At 50.1% G+C, this 20278-nt stretch overlaps 1 protein-coding gene across 2 annotated transcripts; it reads right to left on the bottom strand.

Moving 5' to 3' along the window:
* Window positions 1-5628: 5628 nt before the first annotated feature.
* vrk1 (VRK serine/threonine kinase 1) lies at window positions 5629-20019 on the bottom strand. 2 transcript variants are annotated; one of them, XM_086183162.1, is made up of 13 exons: window positions 19876-20019; window positions 19377-19530; window positions 19151-19206; window positions 16915-16984; window positions 16280-16367; window positions 13718-13826; window positions 12464-12556; window positions 12051-12183; window positions 11674-11794; window positions 11512-11570; window positions 9304-9473; window positions 6876-6975; window positions 5629-6146 (listed from the first exon to the last, which is right to left on the bottom strand). In XM_086183162.1, exons 2-13 carry the CDS (start codon window positions 19528-19530, stop codon window positions 5989-5991), a joined length of 1311 nt encoding a protein of 436 aa, XP_086039288.1. In that variant the 5' UTR covers window positions 19876-20019; the 3' UTR covers window positions 5629-5988. The 2 variants fall into 2 exon arrangements, with proteins under 2 accessions (XP_086039288.1, XP_086039289.1); XM_086183163.1 differs by lacking the exons at window positions 5629-6146; window positions 6876-6975; window positions 9304-9473 and adding an exon at window positions 10431-11327.
* Window positions 20020-20278: the final 259 nt, after the last annotated feature.

Here is a 20278-nt window from a genome sequence, read left to right as displayed (position 1 = left end):
GGAGCACGCCAGAGTCTGAACACAATACCGATAAGGATGCCTGTCTTAGTGCCGCCGCTTTGGCTGGCTTCTCCCCCCGCCAGGAACCCGCTGCTTTCAAATATTTACACACAACTAGAATGACAAATGTACCGTAACTTCACCAACACACTCCCCCACACCTGGAATCATATTTTTTTGTCTTTTGGGAGAGGGCGCTTGTTTTTAGACAAAAAAAAGAAGGAGGGAGGGAGGGAGGAGGTCTAAATTACAGCACCGAGTGAAATTTTCATTCTTTTTCATCCAGGAGTTCCAGGAGGAGTCGGTGTGGATGATTGCTACTGTTGGAGAGTTTTATTGTACTTTCTAGATGGAAGACTTGGTTTTATTTTTTTCAGGCGAGGTTGGAGGGTGAAATGCAGATACATTGTTTAAACTGTGACAATTGAGGAGTGCAGGAATGGAGAGTTGCCACACGGGGGGCACTGACACAGTGTGTTATTCACAACTGCAAGACAAAGAAGATTCAGATTAAAAAATGAAAAATACACTCGTTACCCCTGAACCGCTTCTATGTGTTCTAACAGAATAAAAGTATTCAGGCACATATAATGATGTAGTAATACAGTGTACAGCCAAAGAAATTGCCTGGAATGAAGTGTTGAAGTGCTGCCATGGGGGGGCTTTTAGCTCTGCTTCGGTCTCCTCCAGCTCCTGAGGAACGGCAGTGTTCTGCTAAAGTAATGAGCATATGAATCCATTCCTGGGTCGTCAGCAACTTCAAGCGCCACACACTTACCTTCTGAATCAGTCCAGGTCCCGGCTTCACCGACATCGTTCACCATGCAGTCCGCAGGAGGTCACCTGATCAGCTGCTGAATTTCAGAACGAAATGTCGGCCGGCAGCCGGCACCTAAAGTGTGACGGCGACATGTCACATTACAGGAGGCAGGCGGGACGTTTCCGATGTGTTGTCCACCTCAGACATGACAATGTGGGACATGACCAGAATCTCCCATCCTGATAGATGTCATCTCCGAGCCCATCCTGTGTCATGAGGTGCCTCATATTCACAGACGGCCACTCTACCTCTGCGCCACGCCGGTGGCGGACAACTTTCTTTTTGTCAAAACACTGGTGAGGAAAGATGTTCTGATCTTTTTCTACATCTTTGTCTCAAACTGATGACCAGACTCCTGACTGCCAGTGTTGACACTGAATGTAGGAAGAATGAAGAAGAGAAGAATGGATCAGTTGGTTTCTGACCACGAAGGAAATGACAGTAATCTGTTGTAACCCTTGACTGTCCAGTGACCGAAGGGTCGCTGGTTCGATCCCCACTTCCCTTGGTGACCATGTCCAAGTGTCCTTGAGCAAGATACTGAACCCCTGATTGCTTCTGACGGGCCTGAGACGGACTGGTAACCCATCCAGGGTTGGATGGATGGATGGATGACGGATGGATGGACGGATGGATGGATGGATGGATGGACGGATGGATGGACGGATGGATGGATGGACGGATGATGGATGGACGGATGGATGGACGGATGGATGGACGGATGATGGATGGATGGACGGATGATGGATGACGGATGGATGGATGGATGGATGGATGGATGGATGGACGGATGGATGGATGGACGGATGATGGATGGACGGATGGATGGACGGATGGATGGACGGATGATGGATGGATGACGGATGGATGGATGACGGATGGAGGGATGACAGATGATGGATGGATGACGGATGGATGGACGACGGATGGACGGATGGACGGATGGATGGACGGATGGATGGATGGATGGATGGACGGATGGATGGACGGATGGATGGATGGATGGACGGATGATGGATGGATGGATGACGGATGGATGGATGGACGGATGGATGGATGGACGGATGGATGGACGGATGGATGGATGGACGGATGATGGATGGACGGATGGATGGACGGATGATGGATGGATGGACGGATGATGGATGACGGATGGATGGACGGATGGATGGATGGATGGATGGATGGACGGATGGATGGACGGATGGATGGATGGACGGATGATGGATGGACGGATGGATGGACGGATGATGGATGGATGGACGGATGATGGATGACGGATGGATGGACGGATGATGGATGGACGGATGGATGGATGGATGGACGGATGATGGATGGATGGACGGATGATGGATGACGGATGGATGGATGACGGATGGATGGATGACGGATGGACGGATGGATGGATGACGGATGGAGGGATGACGGATGGAGGGATGGATGATGGATGGATGACGGATGTTGTCACTCCATCCATGAGCCACAGTCAGACACAGCATTTCCTCCTCTGCGCTGTAACACAGCTCCTCTTTCTCTGGATCACGACGTAACAAAGTGGCAGAGAAACCCTACAAATGTCCTCCAGTGAATCAGACATGTACGTCCTTCATGGACCTTGTGATTGGAGACAAAACTACTTGAGTACTACTTCAACATAAACTTGCTTTGTGCGTTACGTCACCGCGCCGTTAGGACAGGAACTCGCCAGCTCTGATCGAGAGGACCTGCTGAGTCTGCATTTCTATATTACTGACAGAAAGCTAGCAGAAGCGGCATCAGCCTCTGATTCTCATCCACAGTGCTGAGCTCCTGTCTGATTTATTCCGCTTGATTCCTCCTTCCTGGACATTTGACTCCTGCCTCCTCCTGGAAGCCTCCCTCACTGTGGTCTACCTTAGATTTGAGGTGGAACACTTTAGGCCCCCTCTTTCTCCTCCCCACCAAAATACTGACAATTGTCACAAACACAGGAGACCCATTGGCCGGGGAAACAGTTATTGAGTTATTGGTGCTTAGTCCCAGGGAGGGTTGGCATCCGTATCATGACCAGGGTGGTTAGGCGACTGCTGCGAGGCTTTCATGCTCCAACGGTTCGCTGATCGGAGGCCGGACGCAGCTCACACATGGTTTACGAGTGCCTGGCAGGCCCGCCGGCGGAGAGCACGTCCCAGCTCCATGAGGAGGCCTGGCTGCACTCAAATTGCGCTCCCCTCTGCAAACAGAGGATGCTGGTGCTGTTAAAATGTTCTCTGTTTCCCTCCCCCATCACTCTGACCCTGCCCCCCACCCACCTCCATCCATTTGCTATCATTATGTGCTACTGCCCCCTACTGTGGGACTGAGGATGAGGTGCCCCAAAGTCAGGGGGTTGAGTGGGGGGGTGAAGAGGAGTGGCAGGCAGGGGGGCTCTTTACTTCTGAAGAGGCTACAACAATCGATGGTAAGCCACCAGCCGCCACAGGGGCCCCTGAGGGCCCTCACACACTGAAATTAGTGGAGATGGCTTCCTCTGAAGGGAGGGGGAGGAGGGGCGGACTGTTTTGAGTTCATGATGAAGGCGGGGGGGTCGCATTGGGGACATTCCCCACGCTGGAAGACAGGTGAAATGGACAGTTTTAACTCCCACATTCAACAAACCTCCAGGACGCCTTCTTCCATCTACGTAACATCGCTAAGATCAGACACATCCTGGCTCAAGAAGATGCAGAAAAACTAGTCCCTGCTTTTGTCACTTCCAGGCTGGATTACTGCACCTCCCTCCTACCAGGCTGGACTAATAAGTCCCTAAAGACTCTCCAGCTGGTCCAGAACGCTGCTGCCCGTGTTGACTAGAACTGGTAGCACAGACCAGGTCTCTCCTGGACTGCTTCTCTGCATGGCTCCCTGTCAGATTCAGAACAGAATTTAAAATTCTTCTTCTACCATCAAAGTCCTCAACAGTCAGGATCCTTCATCCCTGACGGAGCTCCTAGTCCCCTATGATCCAGCTAGAACCCTTCGCTCCCAGGATGCAGGGTTCCTGCTGGTTCCTAGAGTTCTAACAGTAGAATGGAGCCAGAGCCTTCAGCTATCAGGCTCCCCTCCTGTGGAACCGTCTGCCAGTTTCAGTCCAGGACCCAGACCCCCTCTCTAGGTTTAAGAGCAGACTTAAGACCTCCTTGTTGATCAGGCTTATAGTCAGGACTGCTTAGGCTGGCCCTTAGACTGCTGCTATAGGCTCAGACTGCTGGGATCTCCCATGATGCACTGGGCTTCTCTCTCCTCCTCCTGTCCTCAGACGTGTTACTAACTCCTCTTCTTCTCCCCTCATCCCAGATCCTGGTGCTGCTGGAGGAGGCTCCAGACCTGAAGAGGCTCCAGCTGCCACCTGTAGCTCCACCTGCTCACATCCCTGTCTGTCCATCAGTCTCTCCTCCTTTCTCTCCCTCTTTATCTCTGTACCTCTCTCCTTCTGTCTCTGTCTTCCTCCATTCTGTCTTTGTCTCTGTCCATCAGTCTCTCCTCCTTTCTCTCTGTCCCTCTCTTTCCGTCTCTCTGTCTTCCTCCATTCTGTCTGTCTCTGTCCATCAGTCTCTCTCTTTATCTCTGTCCCTTTCCTTCTTTCTCTCTGTCTTCCTCCATTCAGTCTTTGTCCCAGTCCATCAGTCTCTCCTCCTTTATCTGTCTCTTTCCTTCTGTCTTCCTCCATTCTCTGTCCCAGTCCATCAGTCTCTCCTTTTATCTCTGTCCCTCTTTCCTTCTGTCCTCCTCCATTCTGTCTTTGTCTCTGTCTATCAGTCTCTCCTCCTTTCTCTCTCTTTATCTCTGTCCCTCTTTCCTTCTGTCTGTCTTCCTCCATTCTCTTTGTCCCAGTCCATCAGTCTCTCCTCCTTTATCTGTCTCTTTCCTTCTCTGTCTTCCTCCATTCTCTGTCCCAGTCCATCAGTCTCTCCTTTTATCTCTGTCCCTCTCCTTCCTTCTGTCTTTGTCTGTCTATCAGTCTCTCCTCCTTTCTCTCTTTATCTCTGTCCCTCTTTCCTTCTGTCTCTCTGTCTTCCTCCATTCTCTGTCTCTGTCCATCAGTCTCTCCTCCTTTCTCTCCCTTTCCTTCTGTCTCTCTGTCTTCCTCCATTCTGTCTTTGTCTCTGTCCATCAGTCTCTCCTCCTTTCTCTCCCTTTCCTTCTGTCTCTCTGTCTTCCTCCATTCTGTCTTTGTCTGTCCATCAGTCTCTCCTCCTTTCTCTCTTTATCTCTGTCCCTCTCTTTCCTTCTGTCTCCCTGTCCTCCTCCATTCTCTGTCTTTGTCTCTGTCCTGCTCTCCTGCTCTCTCTCCGTCCCCACTGATCCTGGATCTGCTCCACCTTCCTGCCTGGTAAAGGAAGGTTCTGGTGGCTGCTGTTGCAGGATGTGCTGCTGATGGAGAATTGTTGGGTGGAGGTTCATTGAAGGAGGGAGGTGCTGGACCTGCTCTACTTGGACAGAGTCAGGACAGGACTTTGGTTGGGGTTTGGTGACACACTAATAAAACTGACCTGACAGCAGCTTTGTCCTGCACACTCATGGAGCCGCCATCAAAAACACAAGGTTCATCAGCAGGACCAGGAGTTGCGTCAGAGAGCGAACCAGGACCCAGCCCGGCTCACATCAGCGGCGCGTTGATACGACAACACAGGAAAAACATGACGCTCCGGGACAAAGGTTCATCTCAGAGCAGCAGAGCCTGAGGTGAACCTCTGAGCCAGCAGTTGATGCCTCAGACTGGACCCACATCAGCTTGTGAATGCTACATAAACTGCGGGACTACAGTCATGGTAGGCAAATTTACACCAATGATTCAGGTCCTTTCTTTATTCAACATACATTTACTTCAATATCTTCAACTATGGCAGGAATAAAAGCATCTTATAAATGAGAGAACGGCATATCTTCTTCACTACGATAATCTGGTTACAAACTCACAAGATACGATCGACCGCCCTCCAGTGCATCACAGGAAATCATAAAACTGAAGCCGTGGCCACACAATACAAAGCCAACTTTCTTCTTGCGTCACGCTTTGAATCGAGCGTTTTTGCGCGTGCTACCAGAGTCATACTCGCCGCCAACAGGAATTAACAGCAGTTTGCATCAAGTGTGTTTAATTGGCTTCATGTTGCGGAGGACACACGTGGAGACGAAAACAGGGGTGCTCAGGTGCGTCTCCTCTTGGGTTGGACTGGGGACCTCTGGGCCAGGCCTGGGGAGGTCTGCACAGCCATCTCTACCAGTCTGGATCTGCCACCCTGTTCTCCAGTTCTGGGAACCTTCCTGGATCTGGGGCTCTTTTTAGGACTCTTCTTTACAACTTCTGTAGGGAAGAACAGAGTAATACCGGAGGACAAGTGTGGACCGTACCTCCTGTGGAGCGGACACCATCATGCCCTTACACATTGTCGTCTTAAAGTCCAACTTCAGCCAGAAAGTGTTATTTTCCTTTCAAAGTCTCACCACCAGATGTTGTAGCTAAATTCAGCCTGAAGCTGGAGACTGACGACGAGCAGCAGCACAACCATCCCAAACCTCCATTTCAGATTTCTCCAAGTCGCCATCCAGATGAGTCCAAGTGCTCTCGCCCTGCACCTCCAGTTCTGCAGGACTGAGCAAGTTCAACTCCATGCACTTCTGGTCCGTTTGAGCATCCAGTGTTTGTGGATCATGAGCTGGACAACCAAGACAGTTTTGCTGCTGCTAGCCGTTCCTGTCCATTTGCTGAGACTTGTGTTTTTACAACAGATGTGGAATTGAAAAGAAAACTACACTTTTAACAGGCTTCTTCAGTTACGGGTTGCTTGCCAAAACCAGCCTGTCGCACGTCGTAGAATATAACTGACATTGTGCTCCTTCATTTTTAAAAATGGCCATGTTTGTAGAGACGGCACCATCACTGTAGGTGATAAATGTCTGGGGTTTCTCACGCGACGTCTACAGCGCTCAGAGTCTCTTCTTCTGCTCTTTGGGCAGCAGTGGACAACAGATTTCATTTCATTTCAACATTTTCCCAACGTCTCCACGTCTGAGCAGAGAAGAGAAAACTCACCTTTTTTTTTCTTCGTTACTCTCTTTTGCTTGTTCGGACTTCCATCGGTTTCCTCCTGCCCTCCTTCCTCGTCTGCTCTTCTCTTTCTTTTGGTTGTCTTCTGGAAGAAGAAGGAAAAGAACCAATAGAAGCTTCCTCTCTCCCTCTGAGACTGACATGACACCCTCATACTTTCCACCATCAAACTACTGCAGCTGAGCAGGAAGTCAAAGAATGGATGTCAGTCTCAAATTACCCATCAAACAAGACTGAAGAACTCCCCAGGACGAGAGGGGGCCAAAACGCAACGTGCTGCTCCGTCTTTTCATGTTCAGAGTTTAGTGACAAGATTTGCTGTTGTTTTTTAAACTAAAATCCTGACATGGAGAGTTTGTCAAAGCTTTCAAGCCTGAAGCGTCTAACGGTGAGCAGACTGAGGAGAGACACTGAGGCGAGGCCTTGACTTGGCGGTGAGGCGATCTGACTTCTCACAGCCTCCGGTCTTCTGTGTCAAGTCTGAGCAATGCAATGATCTCTTTGCCGTCACCAGCCACCAAGAGCTCCGAGACATGAAGCCACTCAAACGCCCCGTTATCTACTCGCATGTTTGGGTCACTTAGAAGCACATAGAAACGCAGGTTTGTCCGTCTTTTCTTCTCAAAAAGGGTGTTTTAACACTCAAGAGCAAGAAAAAGGTTTTTTAAAAACCCTGCTGTGTCGGTCATCACCACAGATACCCAAGTGAGTGTGTGGCCTGCCGAAGAAAGCAATGAAAGCTGGTCTGCCAGCAAAGGCCCTCATCTCCAGCTCCATTCTCCTTCCTGGGCCTCCGAGATGAAGCTGCACTCACAGCCTGAACCATCAGTCACCACTGCCCCCCTTTCCATTTTTTGCCTCCATTTTGACAATTGCTACCTCATAATCATCATGCAGCACCCGCTGAGGTGAACAGATTGGCGGGGTAATTACATACAATAACCGGCGCCAGGGCACGGTAACCCTTCGGCTGGCAAAGCCGCGTCCCCAGTGGCATCATCCATATGCACAGAGAGCGAGGGAGCAAAAACCAGAGCAGAGGCGAGGCAGGCTGGAGGAGAGGAACAGAGGAGGCAAAAGGAGGATGGAAAGCAGGACAGACGAGATGGGCACACAACACAGCACATCCATCGGCCCAGGAAAGGAACAAAAGGCTTTCCCACTGCCTTCAGTAGACCTGATCTAAAATTTACTGGCTGCTCTCTTGGTCCCTGCTGAAGACGCAACCTGGTTCAGGTTCATGAAACATGAACTGTCTTGTGCTGCTGGTGTGGAATGTTTGCTCTTGTTATTTGTACATGGTCTGAAGGTTGACTGGTCTCAAGTGGCATGAGCCTGTCGCCTGCAAGACGAGCGCAGGAAGAGAGCACAAACGTGCCAACTACCAAACACACCAGAAACCAGGAATGGGATTGAGTCGGCTCGGCACTGGCAACCCCAACCCCTAAACCCCATCATGAAGACAGACCCCGGGCTCTTCCCTGACACGTATGACAATGGGTGAAGAAAGCTGCAGTTACTGAAGAAACAGAATGAAAACATCGTCCGTCAAACGGGACATACAGACCAGAACGTGGAACACAAAAACCACGTACGTGACAGGAAAGAACCTGCAAGTAGCTGCAGAAAAGAAGTGGTACCATTTGGACCCGCCCAAGTCACTCAGACACCATGGACTGCTGCTATACGCGAACCACGAGGAAGCCAAAACCTGCACAGCGAGGGGGAAGGTCTTCTTTAACCAAGAACAGCAGGGAGAGCAGCGATTGGCCAGGAACCCTCCAACCACTGAGGGCGGCCACGAAAACAAGAATGAGTCAGCTTGACTCCTGCATTCTTACAGATGATTTCAACCTGACAAGAAAACATCACAAAAACCAGAGCGACAGGCAGACAGGGTTTCTGGGACCCCCGTGTCCTGACCAGAGAGCCCTCGGAGGGAGTGGCCTTGCTGGGGCCTGGCCGCTACCCACTTGTCAACAGATTTATCTCAATATGTCACAGCACATAAAATGCAGGAAAGGATGACGGTGGCGCTCCGTATCTGACTGCTTTATCTGAAAGGTCATGGATGACAATTAAATATCTTAGATGAAAGTAAGTAATTGGTTTCAGATATCAGGCGTCTGAGCAGCTTTACACGGTCGTACTGGAACGAAACCAGTTCACAGTGAACATGTGAAAAGTCTGGTTTCAGTTGCGCTTCACGGTAATCAGGGATTTTTTTTCTGCTCCAAAATCTATAAGGGGCTCAAACATCCCAGATGGGTCTTCACAAAGAAGAGGATCCACAAGGTGACCTGGGTGTCAGCTGATGAGTGAAACAGATAACTAGATGGACCACGTTAGTGGCCGAGTGCGTCCCTCTTCCTCGAAGACTGGATCATTACAGAGGAGTGCCAGCGTTACCCACCTTGGCAGCAGGCGGCGGAGCTCCATTGACAACGGTGAAGTCCAGCTGGCCATCATCTTTCACCTGGGTCTTCTTCAGTCCAGCCTGCAGGATTGTGCGTAACTGATCATATGGGGGTTGGTCTTGGTAGCCCAGAACTTTCACTTCCTCCATAAACTTCTGGATCTCATCTACAACACAAGACCCGGATCTGAGAGCCTGCAACCAGGTTCTACGTCTGCCCACATCTTGGGAAATGTTCACTTCTCTGGTGCTTCTTCTTCGTTTGTACTCCTGTGTCTGACACGTGACCTCTGGCCAAGTCTGTTCTGAAAAAGTTTGCAACAGACATTTTTTGATGGGGTTGACAGCAGTAACAGTGACTGGAGTAGAACTTCCCTGGTTTCACTGACCGGCTCCGTTCAAACACACTGATGTCACCATGAAGCAGCGTCCTGCTTTTGGTGTGACTTTTTTCAGACTTGACATGCAGTCACACACACACACACACAGTAACTGTGGGTGTGTGTGGGTGTGTGTGTGTGTGACTGCATGTCACCCACCCACACACACCCATAGTAACACCCACACACACCCATAGTAACACACACCCACAGTAACACCCACACCCACCCATAGTAACACACACCCACAGTAACACCCACACCCACCCATAGTAACACACACCCACAGTAACACCCAGACACACCCATAGTAACACACACCCACAGTAACACCCACACCCACCCATAGTAACACACACCCACAGTAACACCCACACCCACCCATAGTAACACACACCCACAGTAACACCCACACCCACCCATAGTAATACACACCCACAGTAACACCCACACCCACCCATAGTAACACACACCCACAGTAACACCCACACCCACCCATAGTAACACACACCCACAGTAACACCCACACCCACCCATAGTAACACACACCCACAGTAACACCCACACCCACCCATAGTAACACACACCCACAGTAACACCCACACCCACCCATAGTAACACACACCCACAGTAACACCCACACCCACCCATAGTAACACACACCCACAGTAACACCCACACCCACCCATAGTAACACACACCCACAGTAACACCCACACCCACCCATAGTAACACCCACACACACCCATAGTAACACCCACACACACCCATAGTAACACACACCCACAGTAACACCCACACCCACAGCTGCAAACAACAGTCTGGTTGTGCTCCTCGGACCAGAAGGAAGGAGACGTGACAATCAAAGTTACTTTTCTCTGCCTCAACTGTCTTTGCTTGCGGGTCGAATTGCCAGCATTAAAATGGCGACTACTCTCTGCCAACACTTAAATAGTAACTGCATGTCTTCGTCCTTCCTCTACCAAGATGGATGAAGATTCATGTCAAATCCCCCTGTATAACAGAGTCTTGACTATTTGTACTTATGGTTTAAGGGGACACGTGGCATGCAAAATCACAAGATTCACTGATTCATGTCCACTGCTCAGTTTAGGGACTCTGGGCCTCCGCAGGCTCGACAAGGCTCAGGGTCTAGTTCTCATTGTTTCAATAATCTTGTTCAAAATCTACAATAAAAATCATAAAAACGAAAGAACTGAGACAACAAATAGCGCATCACAAATTACAAACCACTGTAAGGGAAAACGATCAGCGATACAACATGCAAGTGAAGGCTGAAATGATGAATGATACAAAATAAAAAGGCTTTATTTCAAGCTGAACACATGAGATGATTAGCTGGCTAAATGGGCAGCATTAATACAGCGGTCCTGCACCTTAACTGCAAAGAACACATGCAGCGGCGGCGCTGTCATTCAGGCGCTAGATTGCAGCGCGGCTCATCACCACATTTAACCTGGGAGTGACAGAGCTGGAAGTCCATGTCGGTGGCCCACTGCCACAGGTCCCGGTTCTTTAGCCTGTTGCTAGTTTGTCGCACCAAATAGCAACATTTAAGCATCTTACCGTTGTCAGCTGGCGGGCGGAACTGGCACTGAGAGACGTCCCCACAAGTCAAAGCTAACAGAGAGAAATGAACTCTTCAAACGTGCTCCGTCTCTATAAACTCTTGAAAACCCCTCAGCGTTCGTGAATCAAGCCCAGGTTCGTCGTTCACAGACATCATCAGCTTCTTTACGATTTATTCGCTTTGCTCCCCTTTCATGAGCAAGCATGTGAGAGTGTGCGCTTGTACGCGTCTTACCTGGTTTGTCTTGAGAAGAGAAACACTTGCTCATGAACTCAGAGATGTTTTCTTGACTCCTGTGTGTGAGACCACAGTAGAGGTGAGCTGTTACAAATCTGAACTCTGGCTGTCCGAGTGCAGCAGACCTGAGATCAGTGACTGCAGCCTGGCTGCTCTTACCGGGTTTTGGAGTCTCTGACATAGAGGGGGTCCTGCAGCTTGTCCTCCCAGGGCAGGCGACCACACAGCCACTGAACCATGCAGTAGCACAGGGTCTCCAGGTCGCTGCGCCGACATGGAGCTGGAGCCACACAACCACATTAGCTACAGCAACTGCTGGCACCACCCTCATGTGTAATGGCATGGATAATGAACTGGTATGTACTGGTATCTGGGTCTAACTAGTTCTATATGATGCTGGTCTAAAAACTCTATGAAGATTCATTCATTCACCTCATGAAAGAAAATGAATCACCAACTATTTGGAGAATTGATTAATCAACTACAAAACTGGTTTTACTGCTGCAATAAAAAACAGGCGCATCTTTGCTAGTTACCTGCTCCTCTGTGGGCATCGATGCTTGTGAACTCAATAGTTCCATCGTGACACCTCTTCGGATCTTCCTTGTACTCTTTGAGGACACCGTCAGGCGCGTACCTATATGCCAGCCCATAATCTACTAAGTAAACCTGCAGTTCACCAAAGAACAAGGTTATATTTAAGACATCAAACCCAAAATAATGTACATAAGCAAAGGACCCTGTGTAGAGGAAGTATGGCCAGCTACAACAGCTTGTGCTGTATAAGATGGCTGGTAACTGACAAGCTGAATGAGAACAACACAGGCCAACCTGCAGTCTCAGACAAAACATCCAAATGCCTGTTGCAAACACGACCTTCACTGTTGCATCGCTATAAAATAAAAACCAAGTGGAATCCTTTCGGTAGAGAATGTGAGGGAACGCTGACCTGGTTGGGGTCACTGTAGCTCAGTATGAGGTTGGATGCTTTGATGTCAGCATGCACGTACTCGTGATCATGGATGTACTCCAAGATGTCCAGCTACAGGAGGACAGAACAACATCCAAGTTTGAGCCAAACATGTAAATACAGCGTAGAAAATACCGAGCGCAGGCACCGGCTCCCTCTCTGGCTGTGGCGTCACCCACTCCAGCCTCTCAAGAATGTTACCAATGGGGAAGAACACTGTGTCCACCCTGTGAGATTCAGATCAGACCCCTAAACTGAATGGTTCCTTCCAATGTGGACAGACGGACAAATGAGGGTGACACTATAACAAGACGAACGTCTGTAATGCAAAATGAGGTGTTTTTATTTCAGCAAATATCCAACATTCCTCCAAGTAAGTCTCCACATAGAATACTTCATCCCTCAATCAGTTTGAATGAAATTCGTTCAGAATTGACGCCGGTGATGCTGGGTCACAGGGATGACAAGGCCGCAACTGATCCAGGTGGTGTTTCTGTTACTGTTTAGCGACTGCTAGCTAAGCATCAACTACAAGAAACAGTTGTTTGAAACAGTTGACCCATTCAGAACAGACGCGGTTGGCACAGGCACTTCAGTTATCAGTAAATAGATAGTGATCCGTTTTCTGGAGTTTGGGTTACGCCTGGATTGACACATGGGGACAGGAAAGAACAAATCAGCCACAGAACAACAAGCCCTTGGCCACCATGTTAAAGTCGCGACTCTGGTTTCTCATTATTCACGGAACCTGGTACCAATAACTTCACTATCATCTCCATCAGGCCTACAAGCTGACACAATGACACAAACAAAATCAGAACAGGTTGAAAAATCATTGCAATCACAGCTGCTCAACACACAAGGTTTCCCAGTGGAATCTTCCCCGGCCCGCAGCAGGACCAGGAGCTTGCCGCTCACACTCTGGGCGGGCAGGAGCCCCACAGCTGGGTCTGAACGGGCAGTAAAAACACTGACGCGCTACGTAGTCACGGAGAAATCTGGTGAGCTGTGATGGCTCTCTGATGCCTGCGTCATGTTCGCCATTACTGCAGAATCACTAGAATTAGAATATCCTCAGAAAAATGTGGTTTTAATTCCAACCAGTCCAGTGGAGGCAAAGGCAAACGCAGGCAGAGTGGAGCTGATACCTCGTAATGGAAATGGAGGAGTTCTACGACTACGTCCAGTGTGCCTGGAACAGCTGACGGACACGGGAATGGAACAAATACCAACCATCCGAAGACCAAGCTGCAGGACAAGTTTTCGAGGGAAGCTCCTTCCACACTCCTCAAACTTCCTCTGCAGGTCAGTGCCGAGCCGGTCCATGACCATGAACCTGTACCTGGGAGACATAAGGGTGTGTTCAGTGCTTTCCTAAGTGTCACACAGACCAGTTTACTGACTGATGGTCTACTTAGGGACCAGTAAATGAATGTTAAATGATTAAAATGATTCTTAGTAATGTTCTCATTATTCTGTTAGCTCTGAATAAAGCGTCAAGAAGAGCACACCTGAGTGATACACCTCCCACAGCAGGGTGCTCAAACCTCTCAGTGCCACCATGATGACACCCAAAGTCGCCCTACAATAAACCTATAAAAGGTTGTTGAGACTTAGTTGATCCAAGGCTGATGAGATTCACTCATGGACTCCGGCAGCACGCCAGCTGTTTCATGAACCCTGAAGAAGGCGCTGCGCTATCAGAGTCTGGTTCATCAAGAACCTTCGAACTGAAATCAGCTTAAATGTGACAGTCCAAAAATTGCTGCCAACAATTCTCGTGTCGATCGTAATATTAAGAATACAAAACAGCCTCGTAGCTGCAATGCAGGGTTTTTGATAAGCTGGACTAAGAACGTAGCGAGAAGCCAACAGGGGCTCTTTGTGATTCTCGGTGAGCGATCCAACTGTCACAGTCACAGCCTGTTTCTCTGCTCTGTTTTGATTCGTCATAAAAGGAGGCTTCCCACTGAATATGAATGCGGTTTAATCAGGCTGAAACTTGTGATCGGCCCAGTGGAGGCAGCTCTACGAACAGGTCAGGGCTTCCTGAGTGAGTGAGTGCTCCCCGCTGAATCATGCATGCGCAAGTGAGCTGAAGGTGGCGCCAGACATCCTGTTGAGTCAGACGATGGAGGACAAGCTGATGGTTGCCGACATGTTCCACCACTACGGAGACATCTGAGGCGGCCTTGGGCTGCTCTTGATGGGGATCGGGAGTGTTATAATATATAGCATGCTAACAATCCCGACCGCTGCTGCTCCGGTGAGGAATGGTCATGTTTTAGTCTTTGAATGGACAAATCACATTGTTCTGGTGGGAATGTCTCTGTAGAAGTTCAACACACGATGCTATCAGAGATGTGAGCTCCTGTGAGTGGGGCTAACTAGCAGCTAGCTAGCCTCAGCACTCGCCAGCACCCGCGACTGCTCAGAGCCAACCGCTTAACGCCAGGTAGGCAAATTGTGAGCATCATCTTGATCAACCGCCCAGACGAGACACCAGAGCTGCTGCTACTTGCTGCTAAATCGGACTTCAAAGCAGGAATGTAACTGCCCTAAAGCTTTGTTACCATCATTTCACTGCAGTTGCCACCTCGACCGCCTCAGCTGGGGTCGATCCTATGATGCTGTTGAAGCTGTTCAAGTGAATGTTCCCCCACAGGTTGTTCCCTATCATCTGCTCCTCCACACTCATCGACACGTACATCAACCTTCTGATCTGCTGGTGGACTCCAACTGATCAATGGTGTCACCTCAAACTGCACACCAACAGTGCTGTTTACACATCTGATACACAGACATGGCACATAGCCATACTTGCTTGTATCTGCGTCCCTCAACCAGACTCTCCCCGTCTCAGTTATTCAGTTTATTCAGCACCGAGAAATCTGAGCTGATGTTGAATTTCGAGATGATTTGAATACTTGAGGCTGGTGCTGGAAGCATGTTGTCGACAGCATGCTAATGTGGCCGTGATCATGCTAACAGCATGTGTCACCATCTGCCGGGTATCTGAGATCAGGCTGTCAGCACCGGGAAGTCAGCAAATCAATCTGAGGGTTACTGCTGGCCTGAGCACGAGGTGTCATCTGATAGTGGAGGTCCTGCTGGTGGCGCCAGCTAGCACGCACACAGCACTGACACCTCCGATTGGTAACCACTATGGAGACGTCTGAGTTAGCAGCTAGCAGTCCTGCAGAAGTTCAACATGAGGTACACTGTGATGCTCCTGCAGTCCTTCGCCAAAACCAGAGTCAGCGATTGAGCCCGATTCCCATTAGCAGCAAAGGCAAGCAGCCCTCATGTCTGTGAAAGCGTCTTGGTAAAAGTTCATGTAGGCTCAATCTTCATAAAACAAGCTCAGATTTAAGATTTGGAGACACATTATCACCTAATAGGTTCCTAAAACATGAGTGAGTAGCTGCAGTTGATCAGCAGGAGCGTTCTGCTTCCTTTACCGAAGTGCACCTGAGGGCCAGATGAACACACCCCATCCAACGGTGCAACTTCTGTGTCACCGTCTTAAAAATCATGACAACTGCCTCAGATTTTTAAAAGCCTCACAAAACCCACATAGGAACTTCCCACACACACACACAACTCAAAACTAACATCAAAGCACAGAGTTGCATGAACAAATTTCTAAAATTGACAAAACTGTCACAAGAAAAACACATTTTAAAAACATCAGTAGAGTTTCAGGTCAGCGGGGACTCTCTCATGCGATGAGTATACTGTCGTGTCATCAAGTTAGGCCAGAGTCGGCGCCCTCGGTGCGGCTCAAAATCTCACCTCTGCCCTCCTCTCTCGTGTAAACCCGAGCCCCAGTAGCGGGGAACTCCCAGCTGTTTCAATTTGTGGGACTTCATCCAGCTCTGAACTGCAGGAAGAGAGGAGACACATCAGCAACCTTCCCCTGGCGGAAGCGCATGCAGCGAAACATGCGGCTAAGCTGCACTTCCAGCCAAAACACTCCTAACTGGTGCAGGTAACAGTGGGTGACTGCTGCAACTCTGGAAGTAATAAGAGCAGAATTCCATGGGGGGGGGGGGGCACACAAGCTAATCTGCTGCTGGGACAAATATTTACCAACAACACGAGATCCCCCCATAAATAAAATATGAGCCTTTGGTTCCTTAGTAATATAACAGTTAATTGTCAGGGGAGATTGACATTTGGATTGTTATTATATAAAATGCAAAGCTGTGGCCTGGGGGCCAACAGAGCTGCCACCCCCCCTCTGCAGGGCCCCTTTGTGCCTGCGCGACAAGATTGTCTTTTTTAATTAGGAAAGTTGCTTTTCTCTTGCTTGTTTGCCCTGGTGGTGACAGATGAAGTTGTGTTATGATCACAAGGCTAACTATGGCGCAGTGGTATACTGCTGTGTGTGTGTGTGTGTGTGGGGGGGGGGGGGGAGGGCTGCTTACTCATATCAGGCTTAGCAGCTCTCATATAGAACTTGAGCTCAGAGAACAGTGGTCCGTTTTCACTGGGCTCCTATTGAGAGACCAACAGCTGCAGTTAATGGTGAGACACAGTCAACAGGCAGGAACACCGGGGCAGGAACACACAGGAACGTGAGGGTGGAGGCCCAAAGGTCGAGGGAGAGGTCTCATCCAGGTGTGCACCTGAACAGATACATCCACGAGTTTGAAAACGGCCCACAAGACATGAATCTGTCGTTCTATGAGGCAACACTAGAAACAGATACGGCAGCATCAGCCGTAGGACGATTCGCTCCAGGGGGGCTGTCACACGGGGCGCCAGGTGTATCCTTCCACCTGGCTTCACACGAACTCAACCTGCTCTACGAGAGGCCCGCAGCAACAAGTGGCCGCTGAACACAGAGCGGTTATGACCAATCAAGCATTTAGAGTCGGAGGGGCTGGAGTGTCAGGCGAGCCCAACCAACCAGAGACTACAGCCTACTGGGCCTCAGAGGGGTGGGGCCCCGCCCTCAGGGTACATGGGCCTTCACTACATCAGGGCCAGCGTGAGGGCCAGCGTGAGGGCCAGCGTGAGGGCCAGCGTGAGGCCGGAGTAACACCCTCCATGATGATACACAGTCTGAACAAGAGTCTTGCGAGTGTGAGGTGGGCCCCTGATTTCAGGGGAGGTTCAGAGCGGAGGTGAAAGTGTCAGCAGCTGATGGCGTCGAGGTGCTGAATGTGTGTGGCTTGATGTTTGAGGTTAAAGACACGTGTGGAAGATGAGGCGCAGTCAGGAGTAAGAAACTAAAAATGAGTCCTGAACACTGTCCTGAGTGAACCGCAACGTGTACGTAACCAGTCACACACCAGAGATCCTACACAGGCTCCCTGGAGCCAACGAGTGTTTGTAGAGTTTAGTGGGTTGGGGGGGGGTCGCCTGACCCCACACACTGTCCAAGGCGAGACCCTCCACCTTTAAAGACCTTTTGATCAAAAAGACCTGAACCATAATTCATCCCAGGTTTAACACAAACTAAAACAACTGCTTGTGGCAGCGCTTGTCAGATCACGTGAGACTGGCGGCGATTTGCTCTGCGGTGGGTACAGTTCTACTGGTGCATGGCGGCGATCAGCGCTCGCCGGTCCCTCCAGGCCCAGGCAGACTGGGACGGAGGAGCCCAAAGGCTGTGCTCTCTGACCCCACAAACTCAAACTAAAGGCTGCGGTCAAGGGTCACACTGTAGAAAATAATGAGGAGAAATGAATTCTGTAAAAACAAATGAATCACATGTGCTTTGGCATTCCTAGCTTCATAAAATCAAATGAGTCTACGTCAAACCACAGCCATGAATCTGGGGCTGGAGAGCTGCAAAGGGCCACTGGGATGAAACGTGCCTCATCCAGCTGAGTGTCGGCGGGAGCCACAGGCATCGGTTTTGATCCCTCCAGGGATTCCAAATCCTGGTTCTCTAAGGAATGAGGGACACCTGACCGCGTTGGTCCCTGTATTGAGGCTGACTCTTGCTTCACACAACAACTGATACAACTGGATGTACTCACTTGACTAAAGCCCCTTTCACACCAATAACGCGGGTCAACACAGGTCTTTCAGCACTCTGAAAGGGTCGACTCGGCATTTCGTCCCGCGTCATCCGACCCTCCACGTGACCTGGGTGTTTAGCGGCTCGACTCGACTGCAGCATGAAAAAGGCGACCCGCGTCGTCTCAGGTTTCACGCGACCTTCCAGACGAGCCCAAAACTCCATCCTTCCTCGCTGTAGTGGCGCTCTGACATTTTCTAATCTGCGCCGAGTTGGAATGCTTTGCAAAAGAGACAACATTGCAATGCACACAACGACAACGCTAACGTTCGACTCAACGACGTCCATGTTGTCGTTTGTTTACCTCTCGGTGTTCCAGCGCACGTTTACATGTAATGATGACGTGTCAGCACGATGACGTGGAGAGAGGAAAACACAGCCTCACAGGGGGAGTTCAGACCTGCGTCTGCTGGAAGCTGGAATGAGCCCTGATGCAGAGCGCGTTGTTCAGTGTGAAAGGGGGTATAGGTTGCAAATAGTAGAGGCAACATCCACTCTAATGGGCTGTTAGTAAACTACTTAGTTAATGACTTCACACTGTTCCTCTCTCTCTCTCTCACTCACCTCACGTGTTGTGTTTGGGCGTGACAAATACACATGACTTAAAACCAGTTTGAGTAGTTGAGGCTCACCACTTTGATGACATAGGGAGCATCGGCACCCACAGGTTTGGCAGAATTTTCATCAGCTGGAAAGTTGGAAACAAAACAGGTCAATGCTTGATAGGAGCCTTGAGAACCCGGATGCCAGGTTTCCATGGCGCCTGAGATATGACGTTAACTGTAACAACAAACTAATCACACTACTTTCACGGTGGTAATAAACAGAGGCAGAATCCCGGCATCGAGGTCTTCTTACCCAGGTATATGAGGCCGAAGCCCCCCTGGCCCACAGGGGCCCCCAGCTTCCACGCTTTCTTCCCGGTGTCCGTCAGCACTTCCCCCGGGGGAAACTCCTCCGCCAGCTTCCTCTTGGCGGGAGCTCGGGCTCTTCCCTTCGCTTTAGGAGGCATCTGAAACACCGGACTGCAGGTCAGCAGCGTTGACAGAGGATGAGGCGCAGGCTAAAGTCGCCTGAGCTCCGCTCGCCTCAGGTGTCCCGAGTCAAAGTCCGGGGAGTCCCAGCTTCATCCGGCGGCCAGCAGCCGGCCTCGCCGAGGCGACGCATGCGACCCCAGAGGAGTCGAGCCGCGGGCGTCCCAGTCACGGCGCCTCATTAGCTGGGATGCTAGCAACGCTTTCCCGCTAGCGCGGCTAAATGACGTTAATGGCTACACGGCGGCGAGCACCGGACACAAGCGACACCGACAGCGCGACCGACACGTTCACGTTCATTACCCACACGAGTGAACACTCACCTGGACGTTGTTACCTGATGTTGCTCGGAGGAGAAAATGAAAGGACCGGACCGAACTTCCCGCAAAACTACCGACCCGGAAGTGACGTCATCGGACGCGCCACTTTGCTATTCTCAACAACGGTGCGTAGCGCGTGGAAGCGCTTTCCTGTGACGTTCGTTATTTCTGAGGACATATTTCCTTTCCTGCACTTCCGGGCCCGGTGCCTTCTCTTCTCTTCTGTCTTCTCTCCCCTGTCTCTTCTCTTCTGTCTCTTCTCTTCTCTTCTGTCTTCTCTCCTCTGTCTCTTCTGTCTCTTCTCTTCTCCTCTGTCTTCTCTCCTCTGTCTCTTCTGTCTCTTCTCTTCTCCTCTGTCTCGTCTCTTCTCTTCTGTCTCTTCTCTTCTGTCTCTTCTCTCTTCTCT

Source organism: Aulostomus chinensis, chromosome 17 (genome assembly GCF_037954235.1).
Source record: "Aulostomus chinensis isolate RoL2024-O1b breed Wild chromosome 17, RoL_Achi_v1.0, whole genome shotgun sequence".
Taxonomy (NCBI): Eukaryota; Metazoa; Chordata; class Actinopteri; order Syngnathiformes; family Aulostomidae; genus Aulostomus; species Aulostomus chinensis.
This window is presented reverse-complemented; position numbering and strand designations above follow the sequence as displayed.